The 17,472-nt window shown below is 30.2% G+C and overlaps 2 protein-coding genes across 6 annotated transcripts; one reads left to right on the top strand and one right to left on the bottom strand.

The window, feature by feature from the left end:
- Positions 1-62: 62 nt before the first annotated feature.
- Graf (GTPase regulator associated with FAK) lies at positions 63-10,008 on the bottom strand. 4 transcript variants are annotated; one of them, XM_078190297.1, is made up of 21 exons: positions 9,817-10,008; positions 8,321-8,484; positions 7,643-7,800; positions 5,524-5,595; positions 5,351-5,452; positions 5,169-5,279; positions 4,985-5,089; positions 4,372-4,443; positions 4,176-4,242; positions 3,991-4,088; positions 3,819-3,913; positions 3,185-3,266; positions 2,654-2,756; positions 2,325-2,546; positions 2,036-2,141; positions 1,621-1,951; positions 1,369-1,555; positions 1,123-1,279; positions 991-1,047; positions 822-901; positions 63-613 (listed from the first exon to the last, which is right to left on the bottom strand). In XM_078190297.1, exons 2-21 carry the CDS (start codon positions 8,478-8,480, stop codon positions 522-524), a joined length of 2,457 nt encoding a protein of 818 aa, XP_078046423.1. In that variant the 5' UTR covers positions 8,481-8,484; positions 9,817-10,008; the 3' UTR covers positions 63-521. The 4 variants fall into 4 exon arrangements, with proteins under 4 accessions (XP_078046423.1, XP_078046433.1, XP_078046415.1 ...); XM_078190307.1 differs by lacking the exon at positions 9,817-10,008 and adding an exon at positions 8,575-9,182; XM_078190316.1 differs by lacking the exon at positions 8,321-8,484 and adding an exon at positions 6,710-6,735 and having other exon boundaries at positions 67-613; positions 9,817-10,007.
- A 500-nt stretch (positions 10,009-10,508) lies between these two features.
- LOC144474753 (uncharacterized) lies at positions 10,509-17,155 on the top strand. 2 transcript variants are annotated; one of them, XM_078189971.1, is made up of 21 exons: positions 10,509-10,782; positions 11,708-11,818; positions 11,894-12,085; positions 12,173-12,291; positions 12,409-12,658; positions 12,739-12,951; positions 13,038-13,216; positions 13,294-13,503; positions 13,591-13,750; positions 13,840-13,914; positions 13,971-14,306; positions 14,397-14,556; positions 14,631-14,836; positions 14,907-15,054; positions 15,130-15,323; positions 15,397-15,534; positions 15,627-15,723; positions 15,849-15,925; positions 15,993-16,176; positions 16,375-16,541; positions 16,633-17,155. In XM_078189971.1, exons 2-21 carry the CDS (start codon positions 11,771-11,773, stop codon positions 16,786-16,788), a joined length of 3,309 nt encoding a protein of 1,102 aa, XP_078046097.1. In that variant the 5' UTR covers positions 10,509-10,782; positions 11,708-11,770; the 3' UTR covers positions 16,789-17,155. The 2 variants fall into 2 exon arrangements, with proteins under 2 accessions (XP_078046097.1, XP_078046107.1); XM_078189981.1 differs by having other exon boundaries at positions 16,378-16,541.
- The last annotated feature ends 317 nt before the right edge of the window (positions 17,156-17,472 follow it).

A 17,472-nucleotide genomic window follows, 5' to 3' on the forward strand; every position in this document is an offset into this window, starting at 1 on the left:
ATATTATATATATACATATTTATATATGTATGTATGTATATATATATATATATTATTGCAATATAAACAAATGGTTATTGCCTATGAGATCTCCTACAAACTACATACTGGAGCAATATCTTTCAGTACAAATATATTTAAATATTGTGTAATATATTAACGTTATATGTTTTTATATGTATATACTGTTTATATATATGTATATGTATATATATATATAAAAAATTAAAAAGTTTTATATATATATATAGATATAAATTTTTCTACAATTGATTATATACAATATAGACCATCTTGAGCAAAGAGGCTCCTAATAAATAAAAGGTGTATATACACCATACGAATGTATATATAATTGACTATGTAAATTGTACCCAAAGGAATTTAAATACAAAACATTGCGTTTCAGGTAAGTTACCATATAGCATTCATGAATACATGCTTCAGTAGGCAATAGTACTAAACAAAAATTACAATTACGGAATGTAAAAACAATGTAGGCACTCTTTGGTTTTCCAAATTCAAGGTAATTGCTCAACATAATTCTTTGGGACCAGTCCTGTCTTGCCGTTTAATGTGCCTTCTAACCATCCTGGTTCCAAAGAGGCCTTTACTGTAACGGAAAATTGAATTACAGGCATTAATTAGCCGATTATGGACATATAGCGTTTTAGTCTAGTTTAGGAACAAAATATAGAAGGAAAAACTAGATTTCATCTTTGCGTTCCGAAATAATATAGAAAATTGTAATTGTACATAAATATTCGCAGTTTATTATTTTGAAATTGAGTTTATGGATATATGTTGTGTATTTTACATACCATTTGTAATAATTTGATTTGGTTCAAATGATAACTCGCCATCGTTTTCTGCCAAACAGGCATATAAGGTACGAACTCTCCTAAAAGGAGGATATAGTTAAATTCCCACTACTAAAAAGCTATTTATATTACAAAAATATTTATTGGTCAACGACGAATATACACATACCAAATACCAGGTACTTGTCCAGGGCTTGAACGTCCACTACTAGGTGATGTATTAGCTCTATGGAAGATTACAAATATCATAAGAATAAGATATGTATGACGGATAAAAGAGATAAAAAGATCAAAAACTTACACAGATACTGATGGATTATTTCGTTGAGCATAGCCCGACGCATAATGTACAGACATCATAGTACCACGTTTTTGTTTTACCGGTAAATCGGATGAAAAGGAATGTGGATCAGACGCAATTGACTCGCTTGAACTACTTGTGTTACCACTCGTTAATACTGCACATATAGATAGATACAAAATGTTAACTGTATAAAACTTAACTAGGGAAGAAATGTTCTTAGAAAGAGTTAAAATAAACTACAACCTTTATCTGCAGAATGGTACATAACATTTGCATTAGTTAACTTTACACGCCCACTTCGACTATCTAAATATGTTGGCATTCTGTGACTTGCGTGTTCTGTTTCTTCATAATCTCCGTTTTTTCGATCATCGACTGAAGATTTAGTAACAACCGCTAACGGACCATCATAATATGATCTTGTAACGAGCTGTAAATATAATTACATGCTGCTAATTTTTAATCATTTTATCGAATAATAAATTTGTATATTACATGTGAATGTGGCGATGGTATATTAGTGTGCATTGGATGTCTCAAGAAGGGAGTGCCGTTTCCAGAAGACGTTGATCCATCTTCAACATTGACACGTTGGGACTTAGAAGGAACGGTATTTTGTGTGCCTGGCGTTGAGCGTATTGTATCTTGTGGCGGTCCAGCAATTATTCTCTCATAATTTTCGATTAAAATTTCAACTACAATATTATAAAATTTAATATCCATAATAGAAGCGACTGTCTCCTCTTCTGGTCTTAATAAAGACGGACCAAAGCATACGGCCAAATTGCCAATAGTCATTAAGTTTTTATCACTTTTCTTTGCCACACTAAAAACAATGATATAATTATTCAAATTTGGTCGATAAAAATTCAGAGCTTAATAATGAAAGCTTGTTGAGTCCAGTTTTTACCTGCATAAATGTCTAATAAGAAGAATTAACATGTTTAAATTTGCTTTCGGCAGTCGATGAACAAGATTGTGTATATCAATTATACGTGCTTCTTTCATCTCTTGTTCTGTTGAAGCGGATTAAAGGAATACATTATATTAACATAAATTAAGTGTACATAAATAAAATGGGAATTGAAAATAAAATTGTATAAACAATATTTACTCACAATAATGTAACAGAATAAAAATTACTGTTTTAATTTGAAGATTTTAAATAAAATAATATTGTAGAGAATACCTATACGCACTCGCAGCTGAAATGAAACTATTGTAGTGTCGGAAAGTCATCAACGGTTCAGATAATGTCCTCAAATAAGTTTTGAGCGCACTGGTAATAGTTTTACTTTCCCATTCGAAACGATCATCCATGTTAAGTTTTTCTAATTTCCTTCTATCCAATCCCATCGCCAGAAGCTTATTTACCTTTGATGCAACACCAACTACTCTGTATAAGCCTTGTTCTTCGAGACCTAATAGAATGTTGTATATGTACTATGTAAATCTTTAAAGAAAGACATAAAATATCTATCTCAGGAGACAACTGTGTGAATAATTATAGAATATTTGCTAGCCTTACCTCTCTCTTCCAGTGCAGTAATACATTTTGATACAAACATAAAACCTGTTTCGTCTAAGACGTTTTCTTCAGATTTTGTCGCTGCACCAACTACAGGATAATTCTAAAAAATAAATATAGTAATGTGGGGTGTAAGGTAAAGGTGTTTGGGTTATGCGACAGTCGGATCGAGTGGGGTGTAAATAAAAAGTGTTTGGGCCGTGTGACAGTTCTTCGAAATGAGAATGCACGTGTGTACGAATCGGTGAATGCGGTCGTATACATGAGTTTTAAGAAAGCAAGAGTATCGTGATGGTGGAAGGAAAGTGTTTTTTTCAGTTACGTGAAAGCGTTAAGAGAGCGAAGGCGATCCGTGTGTGAAATTTGCGAGTAAAGACTATATTTTATTCTATTATTTTTGTTTTTCCCCTCTTCTATTATTAAATATTCTGTTAAAGTAACTGTGGTTGATCATTGTTGTCGAAAATCCCTACAGTAACTACTTATTCAGTTACAATATAATTTAGAATACTCGAAAAATTAAATACATACTGGTTCTTTACCATCCATGGCATCTAACCATAATTTCCTGTCTTCTTCAGAAAGTGCTTGGAAAGTATATACAACATTTGATCTGAAAAAATGAAGTTGTACGAATATTATTATACTACATAATATTTTATTATAGTTATTATATTATATAATATAATACCATATTATGCTATTATATATATTCATATATAATATACTCACAAATCACTAATCTGTATGATGTGACTATTTTTTTTTTTTTTAATAATCTACCACATTTCTGATACAACGTGTTTTTAATATGCATAATAAATACAAAATTGTATTGACGTTAAAAAAAATATTTTTGGTGAAATTTGATAAAAGATACATTTAGAAAAGTATAGTCTTTAAATAAAAAAAAAGGAGAAAATATGGTTCCACTTTATTCATGAGCTCAAATCTCTAAAATTACAAAAATATGGCTAAAAGTAGGTCATCTATCACCTACCTTATATTCCCAAGAATGTAAAACGTATCAAACTTTGAAGAATAGACATTTAAACATAAAACATAGTATCTGGTTAGATAAGTTGTTTAAACTGCTGTGTTCCAGATTTTACTGTCAAAAAATATACAAAATATTTCTAAGATAAAGAAGTCTAATAGAACTTACTTATCGACAGTAGTGATATCAAAGCAGAATCGTTTTTCAATTGTATCTGACGTACGACGTACACACGATGCCAATCTAAAGGTTTCTTTGCTACTCTATTAAAATAGAATGGATACGCATTATTTAATAACAAAAATGAAATAAAATCTCACATACGTAAATTTTTACTTACAAACTTTCCTGTTAACTGATTGTAAGGTATCATTGTGAATTGCTTTTCATCTTTCTGATATGTACAATACTGTTTTGTCCATGTTGTACCAAATGCTTCTGTTAAATTAAATAATGCTTATGTTGGATGAAATGCATGATAAAATAAATTGCAAACGATAAAGTGATATTAAATAATATACCTACTTTTTTCCATTAGAAATAAATAACCTTCTCGTGTGTAAAGTTTGTTGACACCAGCTTCCACAGCAGACTATAAGAATGTTATTAATATCAATATATCTACCATTACTGTTTCATTAGTAGTCTTCTAAATAATAAGGTTATAGTCATTCTAAAATGAATTAAGTATTGACGATCTTTGAAAGAACTTATTACATACCTTTTTCATATCCTTCATTTTATTCATAAGCGATTCTGTTTTATCCCGGGTAGCAAGGAAATTTTCTCTAGTCTTGTAAAACACACACACACACATGAAATTCAGAATTAGTAAGCTATTTATCATGCTGTTACCCTAATCGTAATTGCACCACACAATACTTTAGTAAGAAGTTATGCCTAAGTACTTCTACAAGTAGTTGAACCTTAACAATCAATTCGATTATGAAAACTTTCAAATTATTAACATAAAATATACTGTCAAACGCCACACAAAACTTTATAAAGGCCCAAAATTATTCTCTTTAAATATTTAGGATATGCTGAATCACATTCTTATAATGTAAATTATAATCACTTCTCTCCTTCATAGTTACAATAAAAAAAAAATATACTACATTGTTTATTAAAGAAAGTCTATAGAAATTAGAATGTGAAACAACAATATATTTAACATATTTCGGTAAATCAATGTTACAATGCATAAAGCAATTTCTTTGTCATTTGAATAGTACTAATGTAAGTAATATGTTTTAGAATCGTGCCTCAGTAATAGTAATGCTGTCTTTCATGAATTTTTAAGCAAAGGACTATTAAATTTAAGAAATACAAACCTTCTGTATTTTTAATTGCAATTCAGTCATATAAGGCATAAAATCCTTTGCAACTTCATGACCTTGATGGTAAAAGGTTAACCAACCAAACATGAAACTCAATAACTAAAAAAGAAAGTTTACATAATTTATAAACATATACTTTTTAATTACAAAATATACAATAATATTGACTATAACTTACAGTTTCCACAAATTCAAACTTCTTCCGTTCTTGTACTTCTTGTAACAAGAATACATATTCTAGACTAGCTTGACAAAAATGTCTCTCAGCCATTTCCAATGTCGCATCAGCCTGGTTATAACACATTTTTTATTTACTTATCTAGATAATATAAATATTAATAGCTAAAGAAATAGTCGTACCTCTTGAAGAACATTGTCTTGTTTTTTAGTGGACAGATTTAGGTAGCGTTCTTGACTTTGACAAAATTTAATGGTTTGTTTCTCAAACTTCTTTTTACCATCCTGTATATGCATCAAAAACATAGAATAAATTATTACTTCAGGAAATGTGTAATAAAACATTAACAAATTACCTTGACTCCACCAATATGTTCTTTCCTAAAATTCTCCAGGGGCAGTATAATTTGATCATAAGCACGTTCAAGCTGAAAATAAATTTTTTAGAAATTAGAAAACTTCAAAATTAAAATGATATATTTACTTCTAGATCTATGAAATTTATAACACAGTGATTCTTCCTCAAATGTTAAAGTGTATACAGGTAAAAATTGTGTATGTATGTGCAACACGCATCACACAACAGATAAAAATGATATGAAAGAATTTCAATCATTAAATAATTATATACAAAAAATTAAAAACTTCTACTAATCTATCCTACAAGATCAAAGTTTCTTTTTAATGTAAAGTAACAATGTTAATATGTTAATAATTAATCTATTCTAGTTTCTATAGATCTTCATTCTTATGAAAAAGTATACTAAATATAAATTAAATATTAGAATTCCTATAGAACTGTTATTTAAATTTTTGTTTAGAAACAACTATTGTCTAAAATTGTTAAATAACTTTGTTTGCATACCTAAAATAATTAATATTCTTATTTATCTCCTTTCAACTACCTAAATATTGGATACTAAAATCGACTCTTATGAATAGAATATTCTAGTTTGAAATATTAAATATCAAATAAAAAATTAGAAGATTATTCAAATTATTAAAATACATTCCTCACTTATAATTGAAGGTAATTGTATGTATGTGATCTATGTTCACACACATGCATTGATATGATTGAAATAAATCAAGCAAAACAAAAAAAGGACTCTTTCACATAACAGATATTAAAACGTGTAGCTTACCCTTAATATCATAGATGAGTACATAATTTATTATAACAAATATGCTATCAGTATAAAAGTAATGTTAATGAAGTCTAAACGGATTTTAGTTTTTGTTCAGTTGTATTAAATATCTTCATATATCATGAAAATTCACTCTAATGGGTAACAATTGCATGCAATGATTTAGTATCTTAAACTGGTTTTAGTATTTAAAAAGGAAATATTAAGGTAAATTCTGAAGACAAATCAGAAGCATTTGTGTGCATTCCGAAAAACACAAGAATATATGTACATCATGATGTTCTAAATAATTTTCTATATTTGATTTGAAATAAATGCAGCACAGTTGATAACCATAAGCAAAATAGTGCACAGGAAATATGACTTTATTTGAAAATATAACTAAGAAATATACCATTAAATAACCAGGTAGAGCTCCTTCTATAAAAACAGAGTTTTCATAATCAGATTTTTTTACTGACAAAAATCATTGTAAGGATTTAATAGAAGAATTTGAATAATAATTTCTACTTAGAGATATGTACATTGATCTCATATATGTATAGTATATTACATATGTTTGAGAATTAATCATCTAAAACATATACTTTGTTCCTAATGATAGAAGGCACTGTCTACAAAAATATAAGTTATGCATATAATTGCATATTACAATTAATAAAAAATATAATGCATATTACAATTAATAAAAAAGTATATTTTCTTATGTTTCAAGAAAAAGTTTTTTAACTGAATAAACCACGTATCTTTATCCCCACTTTTGTACATCTAGCATAAAAAGTTTGAGTCATGTAAAAATCACACTAATAATATAGGGTGTGGCAGAAAAATGGATACTCATAAAAGCTTCATATTTTATCCAACTGTTCTGGTTTAAAAGTTATAAATATATCATTTTAACATGTTGATTTTCAAATAAGAATAAAGACAAAATTTTAATGAAAAAACTGTACCATGTAATGACTAATATGTACTCTAGTTTGAAGGAGTGTTTTTTATTAGTTCCAGTTATTATAGAACTGAAGGTCACCTTCAAGGTATAGTCATAGAAAAGTATAGTGCTTTTTTTGTATATCTAAAGATGTTATATTTATAATTCAAAGAAATTACACTTTTGTTTAATTAATTAAATTTTTTGTTTTAATTGCTTTATTGATCATAACGTTCATATTTTTCAACTATATAAATTTATCTCTACATATTCTTTTTTATCATTAAAAACAATAAATATATGTTGATGATCATATTAACAAATTGAGGAATTCTCAGATATTCTAAAGTAGAATTTTACAACTATTCACATATGTGTACTAGAAACATTGCATACCATGCGATCCCTTTCATCCTCTATTGATGCAATAAGTTTACCAAATTCCTTTAGGCTTTGAGATATATGAGTTTCATCTTCAGTTTGTGTTTCTCCAATACATTCGAAACTAAAGTTCTGCAATGTCTTGGAAAATGCTCTCTGGGCTCTGGACAAATCTAAAAATAATTGTTTATTCTGTAATTACAAGTAATATCTTCGAATAAACTTTTTTTCTGTTCACAATATTGTTGTAAAGAGACTTAAAGTGAAACAAAAAATCTTATTATCATTGAAAATATTGCAAAAAGAAATTTTTCTCTTTCATAATCAACTTTGATCATAGTCACAAAATATATCACATAATTACATTTCTATACAGTCAAAAAACAAAAACAAATGAAACAAACAAAATTTGCAAGTACCAGAAAGAAATTCGGATAATGTAACGCAATTAAAAACCCATGGATAGACAAACTTGTCATGGATTAATGATATAAATAAACACGTACAGTGTTCAGAATCATTAATTAAAAGAAGGTTAGTCACAGTAATATGGTTAATAGAAAAATATTCTAATGTTGCGAGTGAAATGTGACTAATTGCGAAAAAAAATGTCGAGATAAAACAGATTACGGTGACAGCAGCTGTTAAACAGACACACACCTTCTTATAGCATACAGAAGATAATAAACTTACTTTTGGCAGCTAGCAAAAGATCTTTGACCTCTTTGATGAGCCGTTTAATCTGTTGGCTGGTCTTCTCCAATTCACGTTCATGATAATGAAGATTTTCTCGAAAATAGGGACTATCGGTTAAGCAATCCGTAAACTCTAATGGTTTGAGGCCAATACCCATTATTCTTGATTGTGTGTTAAAGTTCGAAAGTCATTAATAAATTGGAACAACCGCACGAACGAATCAACACTTAATAACAAGTATTAGATATTACGATTGTTAAACGAAGACAGAGAAATTTTCTATCGCGATGCACACATCAAGTCACTTCGTGGCGGGAATGTTTTTAACGAAAACACAAGATCGGTCCGCAATACAATTTCTCCTGTTTATTGCTAGTCATGAACAAAGATGTACATTTTCCAAATCTCCGTTAAGGCTAATACAAATCACCAGTAAGATTATATAGACTGGAATTTTGCGATGTCGATTAAAGATCACGTACCCCTTTAGTCGTACGTGCGAACTACATTTTAAATGGCGGGATATTCAAGAAACTTTACAGTGACGTTAAAACCACTGTCCAATGCATATTAAAAAGAATTCGAATTTATAGGACAGTGTAATTAGATTACGAATATTGACGTTTTGTGTACAGTTTTCAGATTCTACTGAGCATAATTTTATTTGCTCTGGTAATATGGATTTTTAAGTAAAAAAAATTAAATAGAAATGTATTGAAAGTTTACGAACACTTTCATTTTCTTATGTTTTTGTCAAAATGTTAAATTTTTTTCATTATATTGTGTTTATAAATTCAGATTTGGATGTATTGTGATTTGATTGTCATTGGAAACAATATTTCTTTAAATAAACAATTGAGCATAGATTATCGATGAAACACTTTAATTGTTTATGAATAATCCTTCTATTATTTATAGGGAATTAGAAAAAATAAGTTAATACCTTTTGATGGTTCATATTTTAAATGAAAGTTTAATTAATACCAGTGCAAATAATTATTTTTGGCATCAAATTCACCAGAAATAGTAGAATTAATTTTATGTAAATTTATTTCCAATGACTGTGAAGGAAGCCTAAATTATCCTCTCCATAAAGAATCATTGCTGGAAAGTATATGTGAACAAGTGTACACATACACGCACCACACCATGCACCTATTTATTTGTGTATTTACACGCTTTTAGTCAGTTTTTATTGCATGTTATTATTTTTGTGTAATTAGTGTAAAACTATGTAAACACTAGCAAGATAATTTTATAAAACCTTTGTAAATTTGTAAAATATCTTACAAATAAAAATTAATTACAATTCATGCAATTCTACCTTTTAGGAATGTGATAGCTTCTATTTTCTTTCAAAATGCAAAAACTAACATATCATTTACAATATTAATTTTATGAGTCAATGTGAAATATAGCATCGTAGAGAAAATTTATTTTCTCGACATTTTCTCTGCATGTTGGAAAGCGTTCATCAAAATATTGATACTTACTTAGCAGTAGACAGACTCGTGGATAATTAGAAGTAAGAATTGCTTTCTTGAATCAACTTTAACTTTATACATTTCTTAAATAACTTCAAAATATTTTACAAATTAGTTTATCATTCGTACAATTACCAAAGCTACATTGCGTTCTACCTGTCATCAATCGATCTTCGATACAAAATGTCTAGGTACGTCTTGAACAGAGTCTTCAACTGCAATTATAACCTTAAACATGAACGATGTAGGATGTAGTTGACGAACGATATCTTGTTGTTACCGTTAGACCAACGGCCAACAGAACAAGGCAAAACGGATTTGTATGTATAATAAATTACGTACATAAACATATACATATGTATGCATTAAAATACTTCTTTCTGTAATATAAATATTGTCTTTACAATATTTAACATAAATGTAATATAGAAACAATACATATTTCAATAATGAAAACTTGACTTTGTGATAAATTAAATACAATAAATTGAGTTACATGGAATTAATTTTTTTTTAAATTAATCTTTTGAAAAATTATTTTAACGTAGAATTTTACAATATTATTTTCTATTTTTATCTACGAATTCACTATTCTATCCTCCAAAATATGTATACACGACATCCCACATACAAAGAAACTCGCCTTTAAACTGTCCAATGTTGGCAGAGTTCACGAAATGTGAATTGAATATGTGGCCAGAGAGAAATGTGATCAGTTTTCCAGTCTATGCTTGTGTGTGGTGTTTGTATAATAGGTTACATTGTGTCCTAAAATGACGTTTCCGACTTGTAAATATTATTTATTTGACGCCAAATAATTTTTGCTGAAGATCAGGACTTATTGACAAGTATTCTTACTGCCTGTAAATTTGTGTATTATTTATCAATCGGTGTGAGGTTATGACAAGGAAATTGACTTGAGTCACATCCTGTGCCCAATGTTTACCATTAGATCACTTTTTGGATCCTTTGAAGGTAAATAATATAACATGTATATTTCAGCGAAATATTTTTGTGTATGTAACGTTAATTCACGAACATTTACATAACCTCTCACATAGCGTGCTTGTTTTGACATTCGGTAGACTCACGCTGTGGTTAAAGCATATTCTCGTACGCTCGATTTATCGTTGTAAATAAATTTTTCTTTCGGTATATTTCGAGGTTTGATATTAGTTTTTGAATGTTGATAGTCTTTTACTAGAACTATTAGTCACAGCTATTACAATTACTATATTCAAAAAAGTTGTTATAATATTTCATAGATGAGATAACAAACTTACTAGACTCATCAACAAACAATACATATAGAAATTTCTTGTCTATAGAATTTAATATTATATTGGTTATATGCCAAAATGAAAAGAATTTTCAATTTTTCTGTTTGTATATAAAAAAGTATAATTTTATATAGTTTTACTGCAATTGCTGTTTTTTGTTTATTTTTCTTAGAAATTTATAACTTCAATACAATTTTGTATGGTACACTGTTTCTATATGTTTTACTAAAGCATTTTTGATAAAATATTAAAATATGTATATTTTAATTACCATACTGTTAATAATTTCATATATTAACATGTTATACTAATTTATGATAACATTATTTCAATATAGATAGTAATAATGTCAACAGTGTTGTTATACAAGCAAAAGAAACATTTTGGCAGCAAGTAATATCTATTACAGTATATAATTTATGACAAGCTATTAACATGAATAATCAATCTTGTGTTAATAATAAAAAATCTATTACTATTTGTTTAACAAAAAGAAATTTGTATTAATATATATATAGCACATTGTAAAAATGTAATATAGTGAAAGTACGATAATATTTCCATTAAATTATTTAGTAATATGTTTTATTTTATATTAAAACGTAATAATATTGTTTCAGATCTTGAAGATTTATTATTATATCAGATATGACATTAAATGGTGTTAGTAATCAGAAATTAAAATGATTGGTACAGCCTGTAGTTTAGAAGATGCATGTCGGCAGGCTCAGGTATTGTAAAAATTAATTTTTTGATGGTTGCTAAGGAAAATTTCAATTATATTTACATTTGAATTCTTTATTTAGGACATGATTAATCAAGTGTCTAAGTGTTGGAAAAGTGTTCAAGGACAAAATTCTTTGAACATAACATCTGACAAGTCATCCACTCAAAAAAAAGAACAGAGTCATTCTAAACATAGCATACAGTCTAAGCTAACTAGATTATATTTTGAAGAACTTACCAAAGTTCCTCATGCCACTCCTGATTCAGTTCTGGTATGTGTGTTTTTTTTATATTTCATACATCTATGAGAATAATTACGCCAAATATAAAAAATTATTTCAATTTTTTTAATTGTACAGAACAATCTTGAAAATGAATGTGATCTTTTGGGAAGATTGGTGCAAAGGGAGGGTTTACATACATTAATTGTTAATCTCTATGCCGGTAATAAAGGATACTCATTAGCTGTAAGAAATAGGTGAGTAATTTATAATAATTCAATGATTTATCAACCACCTCAAATAATGAAGCATAAAATTTAGAAATATATCTAAAGATTTGAACAAGTTTTAATCACGTGATTTTTATTTAATAGTGATAAGGGAAATCAATATGATAAAAATACAATATTAGCTGAAACACAACTGATGGGTTATGAACAGGGTGAATTGCTATCGTGTATAGATAATGGTCAGTTACCTGCAATGTTAGCAGAACAACTGGAATCCAGTCATTCTCATTTATTTTATGATGGCTGTATCATAGCTGAAGTTCGAGATTACAGAAAAGCATTTCCTCATACTAAAGCTGAAGTTCATCATGTGCTTCTTAAGCCTACAACACAGGTAAAAAGTGTTTCGCTACCTTGAATGAATACCAGCTTTGAAAAATTCAACATATTGATGTATCTTCTGTAATATTTTAGAGTGTACTCTCTGATGTATCAACTTTAACTAGTGATGGAGATTGGAGTCATGAAGAACGGTTAATGTTAGAATCACATTTAGTTGCAGCTACCCAGGGACCTCTATGCTTGGATCCAAATCCTATACCTAGTTTAGCTACAACAAGACTACGACAGTCTAAATCCCTTCTTACAGATCATCAACTTATGCGTCAAGCCAAAAAGTTTTCTCAGGTAAATCAATTTATGTTTTGAAATTCTCATATGTAGTATCTTCATAGTTTTCAACTAACAACATTTAGGTGTATTATTTATTGCAGGTCACAGTAAATCGCAAAAGAAAATTGGAGCAATTAGCACAACCGGAAGGATTAACAATACAAGACTTAATGCAAAAATTAAGAGCAAAGAGAGGAGTAGTTACTACCACTGCCTGTCCACCGCCTTCTCTTACAAATCCACCTTTACTTCCTCCAAATTCACCTATTGATGTTCTCAGGTTCGTTACATTTTCACAGAAAGTTTCTTCTTCATACAGCACCTTATGTTAATTTCACAATGTTCTGTGCACATCAGATTTGCAAAAGCATACGAGCGCCCTCGAGAAACAAAAGACTGTTTGCCACAAGTTATAGAGGAGTATATACTAGAAACTGGAGGAAGTCAAGGTGAAATAGATCACATAAAGCTCTCAATTTTGCAAAGACCTTCTAATTCCGAGTACCTGGGAGAGCTTTATATGGACAAGAACCATCGTGAAGGAGAAAAAAATGGATCTGCGTGTCGGTCTGTGTATTTCTAAGATAGATATTCATTTTGTTCTCATTAAGTCAGAACATTTAGATAAGGATATGTTGTTTAATCTGTTCATAGGTTTACATTAGGTACAAGAGTTCTTGCAAATCATTATATCCAGCAATTCACAGAAATTTTCACTGAAGAAGGTAGGAAAAATGTTCGAATAAAGCATGTTGTGCCCGGGCAGGTCCCACGTGTCACATGTACCCCTGGTATGCAGCGAGCACATCAACAGGTAGGAACTTTCTCTAGAAATTACAGTTAACTTAAATAAATTAATATGGGTTGTCTATTCATGACATTAATACGGGTATGTAATTTCAGGCGCAACAAGCGAAAGCAGCGCAATTAGTAGCTCAACAGTTACAGCAAGCTCAATCACAACACGTAGCGCAGCAGGTAGATAAATATTATTCGATTTTATGTAAAATCATATATAACAATAATTGTTTCAGATCTTGTCTCGAGCTCAAGGTCAATTAAATACTTTAGCTGGTCAAGTAGCTTCGATGAAAGCTATGTCAGAAGCTACCACATCTGCACAAAATAATTTGGGATGCGTAGATACAACAAATATACCGCAAGTTATTGCCCAGAACGAAGCTACATCAATGAGCCCAGGGCAATCTTTGACCAACGGTGGCTCGAATGCTTCCACTTCTGTACAAATTGACAATTCTACAATGTCAGTACCCGATGGTAGCTCCTGTAATGGATCTGGAATATTAGTTTTCCAACAAAAGTCAACCAATAGTATTAATAATGCCACCTCTACAAACGTTCCAGTTTTGGTAAGATGCATACATGTATCTTAAATAATATTCTTTATTACGTTGAAGTGTAACTTTGTATTCAATTTTCTGTACCGTCCTTTTCTGCAGCAAGCTCAGTTGCAAGCTGGCACTCAAAATTGTGTTGCGGAAACCGTTAGTCAGAGCCAAAATGAAGTACCATTTAAGAAACACTCCACTAATCCAGCTATAACTGCTCTTGTAACATCACTTATGAATTCTGCTCAACAATTTCAACAACAAGCTGCAGGTTCGTCACGATATTTACTCAATGTACATGCAGTTTCCGTTTTGTTTTGACAACTTTTCACAAATACATTGTAGCTAATGCAGCAGCTGCCGCTATGAACAATAGTGCACAGACTACGAATAAGTCAAACAACGCTGCGATCCTTAGTTTATTAAATAGTAGCCCTGCCAATTTAACGCAGCAGAAAGTTCAACCGCGAAGGATCTCTTTGAATGCTTCCATCCCGTCTAGAGTTCTTAGTCATGGAAATGTTATAAATGTTCCAAACACTACCGGCCAGGTAAATAAATTGTATTTATTGATATTTGAACGTGAAATTGCGGTTTAAATGGAAGGAATGTATTTTTCAGGTAAGAGTGAGTTTAAGTTCAGCTTTAACGGGACAGTTGGGTTGTAAACAGCAACCAGTGAAAGCAACAGCTGTAAGATTAGCTCGGGTACAAGATCCTACTTCAACCCTGGGATTATCCATGCCAGGGCTTTCAGCTTTACTAGCAGGTATGACCTATAAAAGATAGAAAAATTTCTGAAATAATTATTTGAAGTGTAACGCATTATATTTCACTCCGATAGGGACACCGTCTGCAGATAATCCAATACCAGGAATTAATTCCGGTTCTTCTTTGCTCGAACGACTAACTGCTTCTTCCAGTCAGAATAATCAGTCTACGAATCCAATGACCACATCGCAATCGACTAATGTAAACTTGCAGGGCGTAAATCTTACTAGTCTGCCAAACTCGATCAACGGTCTTCAAAATGTTCAGGTTGTGGAGAGCTGCTTATTTCTTCATATGGCCTAGAAGATGCAATACTACTGTACTATTCGTTGTACGACAGGTATCATTTCCCGGATTATCACAGCCTATTACGATGTCGCTAAACGTGTCAGCGACGACGGGTTCTGTTACACCTACAGGAGTCATTGTTTCCCTGCCTATATCGTCCGCAACAAATACTTGCACCACGGTTTCTAGTGTCAGTTTCTTTCAATTTCACGCGATTGCACGTTCAGTTTAATATATAGGAGAATGCAATAAGTGATTAACAAAATGTTGCCATCTTTGTAGATGGTAGCCACTACAGTTGTTACCACGGCCATTTCTGGAAGTACACCAACGGTAGTAATAGCTAATCCTGCCAATACTCATTTATCATTACCTATTGGTAAGAGCCATATTTAATTACATATTAAAACCCTTTCCAAGTTTATTGATAAGTAAATAATCTACGTTTTCGTGAAGTAAATACTTATTCGGTGAATCAGTATATATTTAATATGCATGTTTCAGCCCAGATAATACCTTCTGGAGTTAAAGGATTATCACAACAAAATATACGTAGCAGTAATTCAGTTACCCTATCACAGGTAATCTATTTAAAAGTTTCATTATTGTAATTTTACTATTCTAATGAGATAAATAAATATCTTCTAGGGTGGACAAGCTATTCAACTTGTTGGATCTCAAAGGCCAAGACTTAATCATATGACCCGTCAAGTGCAACCGAATCAAGTTAAGTCCACGGTTTTGCCAAATCAACTGGTAACTGTGGCTAAGACAGTGACAGCAAGTCAGTTGATATTATCTGGTAACAAACAGGTGTTAACTCCTATAATGGGTGAGTTTATTAAAAGAACCGTACATTGGTAAACATTGGTGTCATTATTATAAACCATTTTGTGTATTGGAATATTATTTCTATCTACAATGTTTGCAAATATCTTTTTACTAAATATCTCCTTGCACTGAACGAAATATATAACATGCAAATTACTTTTTACAAAATCCTTTATATAAAAAATAATATACTTTATAGCAGCAACGAAACCAGTGCTTATGGCGTCTCAGACGACACCTTCTTCCCAAGTAGTACCTGCAAATAAACAAACTTTATTGACAAAATCCTTGCATGCTAGAGCTTCTACAGGGCAATGCAGTCAACAAACCCAGAGTCTCGGTGTCGCGACATTAACACAACAACAAGTACGTGATGCAGAATATATATTTTTCGCAACTGGCTTTATTACAAACAATATATTTCTGAGAATAAAATATTACATAATTTGTTTTGTAGTTACAGAGAACTTTAGTTAAACCTGTACAGCTCCAGCAAGTACATTGTTTAGCTGCGCAACATAAAGTAGCAGTTGCAACGGGAACTGCGCAAAATAGAACTCAAATCGAGCCTCAAAGAAATTCTACATCTGCCCCAGGGGATGACTCAGCCTGAACATGTTCAAATAATTAATAATGTCTCACATTACATTGAAATAATTGGAGCCTGCCAAGAAGGAATGTAATGAGGTGTATATTACGTTAATGCGAAGATTTGAAGTTTTAATTATGCATGCAATTATAATTGTAAATTATGAAATTTTTATTCATGAATGACCAATGTTTATCGGCAACGACATATTTTATAAAGTTAAGCGTAGATACATACTTTGTGCGCACGTGCAATAAATTATTTCTACAAAAGAAAAAATGATGAAACAAAGAATAACATTTTACCTCGAAATATTACTTTGAGGACGGTTTCAATTATTGTATATATAACTTATACATACGATTTGTTTTATATTAAAAAATGTAATAAATATTCCACTTTTTATTCGTCTTTACCCTTTCATATCGCAACGGCTATATTAAATAATTAGTTGCGGTATGCTAATATTCATTGTTATATCCATTTCAATACAAATACTTTAGAAGTGTAAAAGATACCTAAATCGCTAATATCTTAATGACTATTTAAATCTGGATATATTTATTCATTGAAAATATTTTAGGTTTTAATAAATCAGTAATTTAAATAACTGTTTTCAGTAATTTTCATAAATATGAATATTGAAACAATTTCAAAGATAACTCTGCAAAGTTCGTAATAAATAAACAGTATCATTCATGGGTTTAA

The sequence above is a fragment of the Augochlora pura genome, chromosome 2, assembly GCF_028453695.1.
Source record: "Augochlora pura isolate Apur16 chromosome 2, APUR_v2.2.1, whole genome shotgun sequence".
In the NCBI taxonomy this organism is placed as follows: domain Eukaryota; kingdom Metazoa; phylum Arthropoda; class Insecta; order Hymenoptera; family Halictidae; genus Augochlora; species Augochlora pura.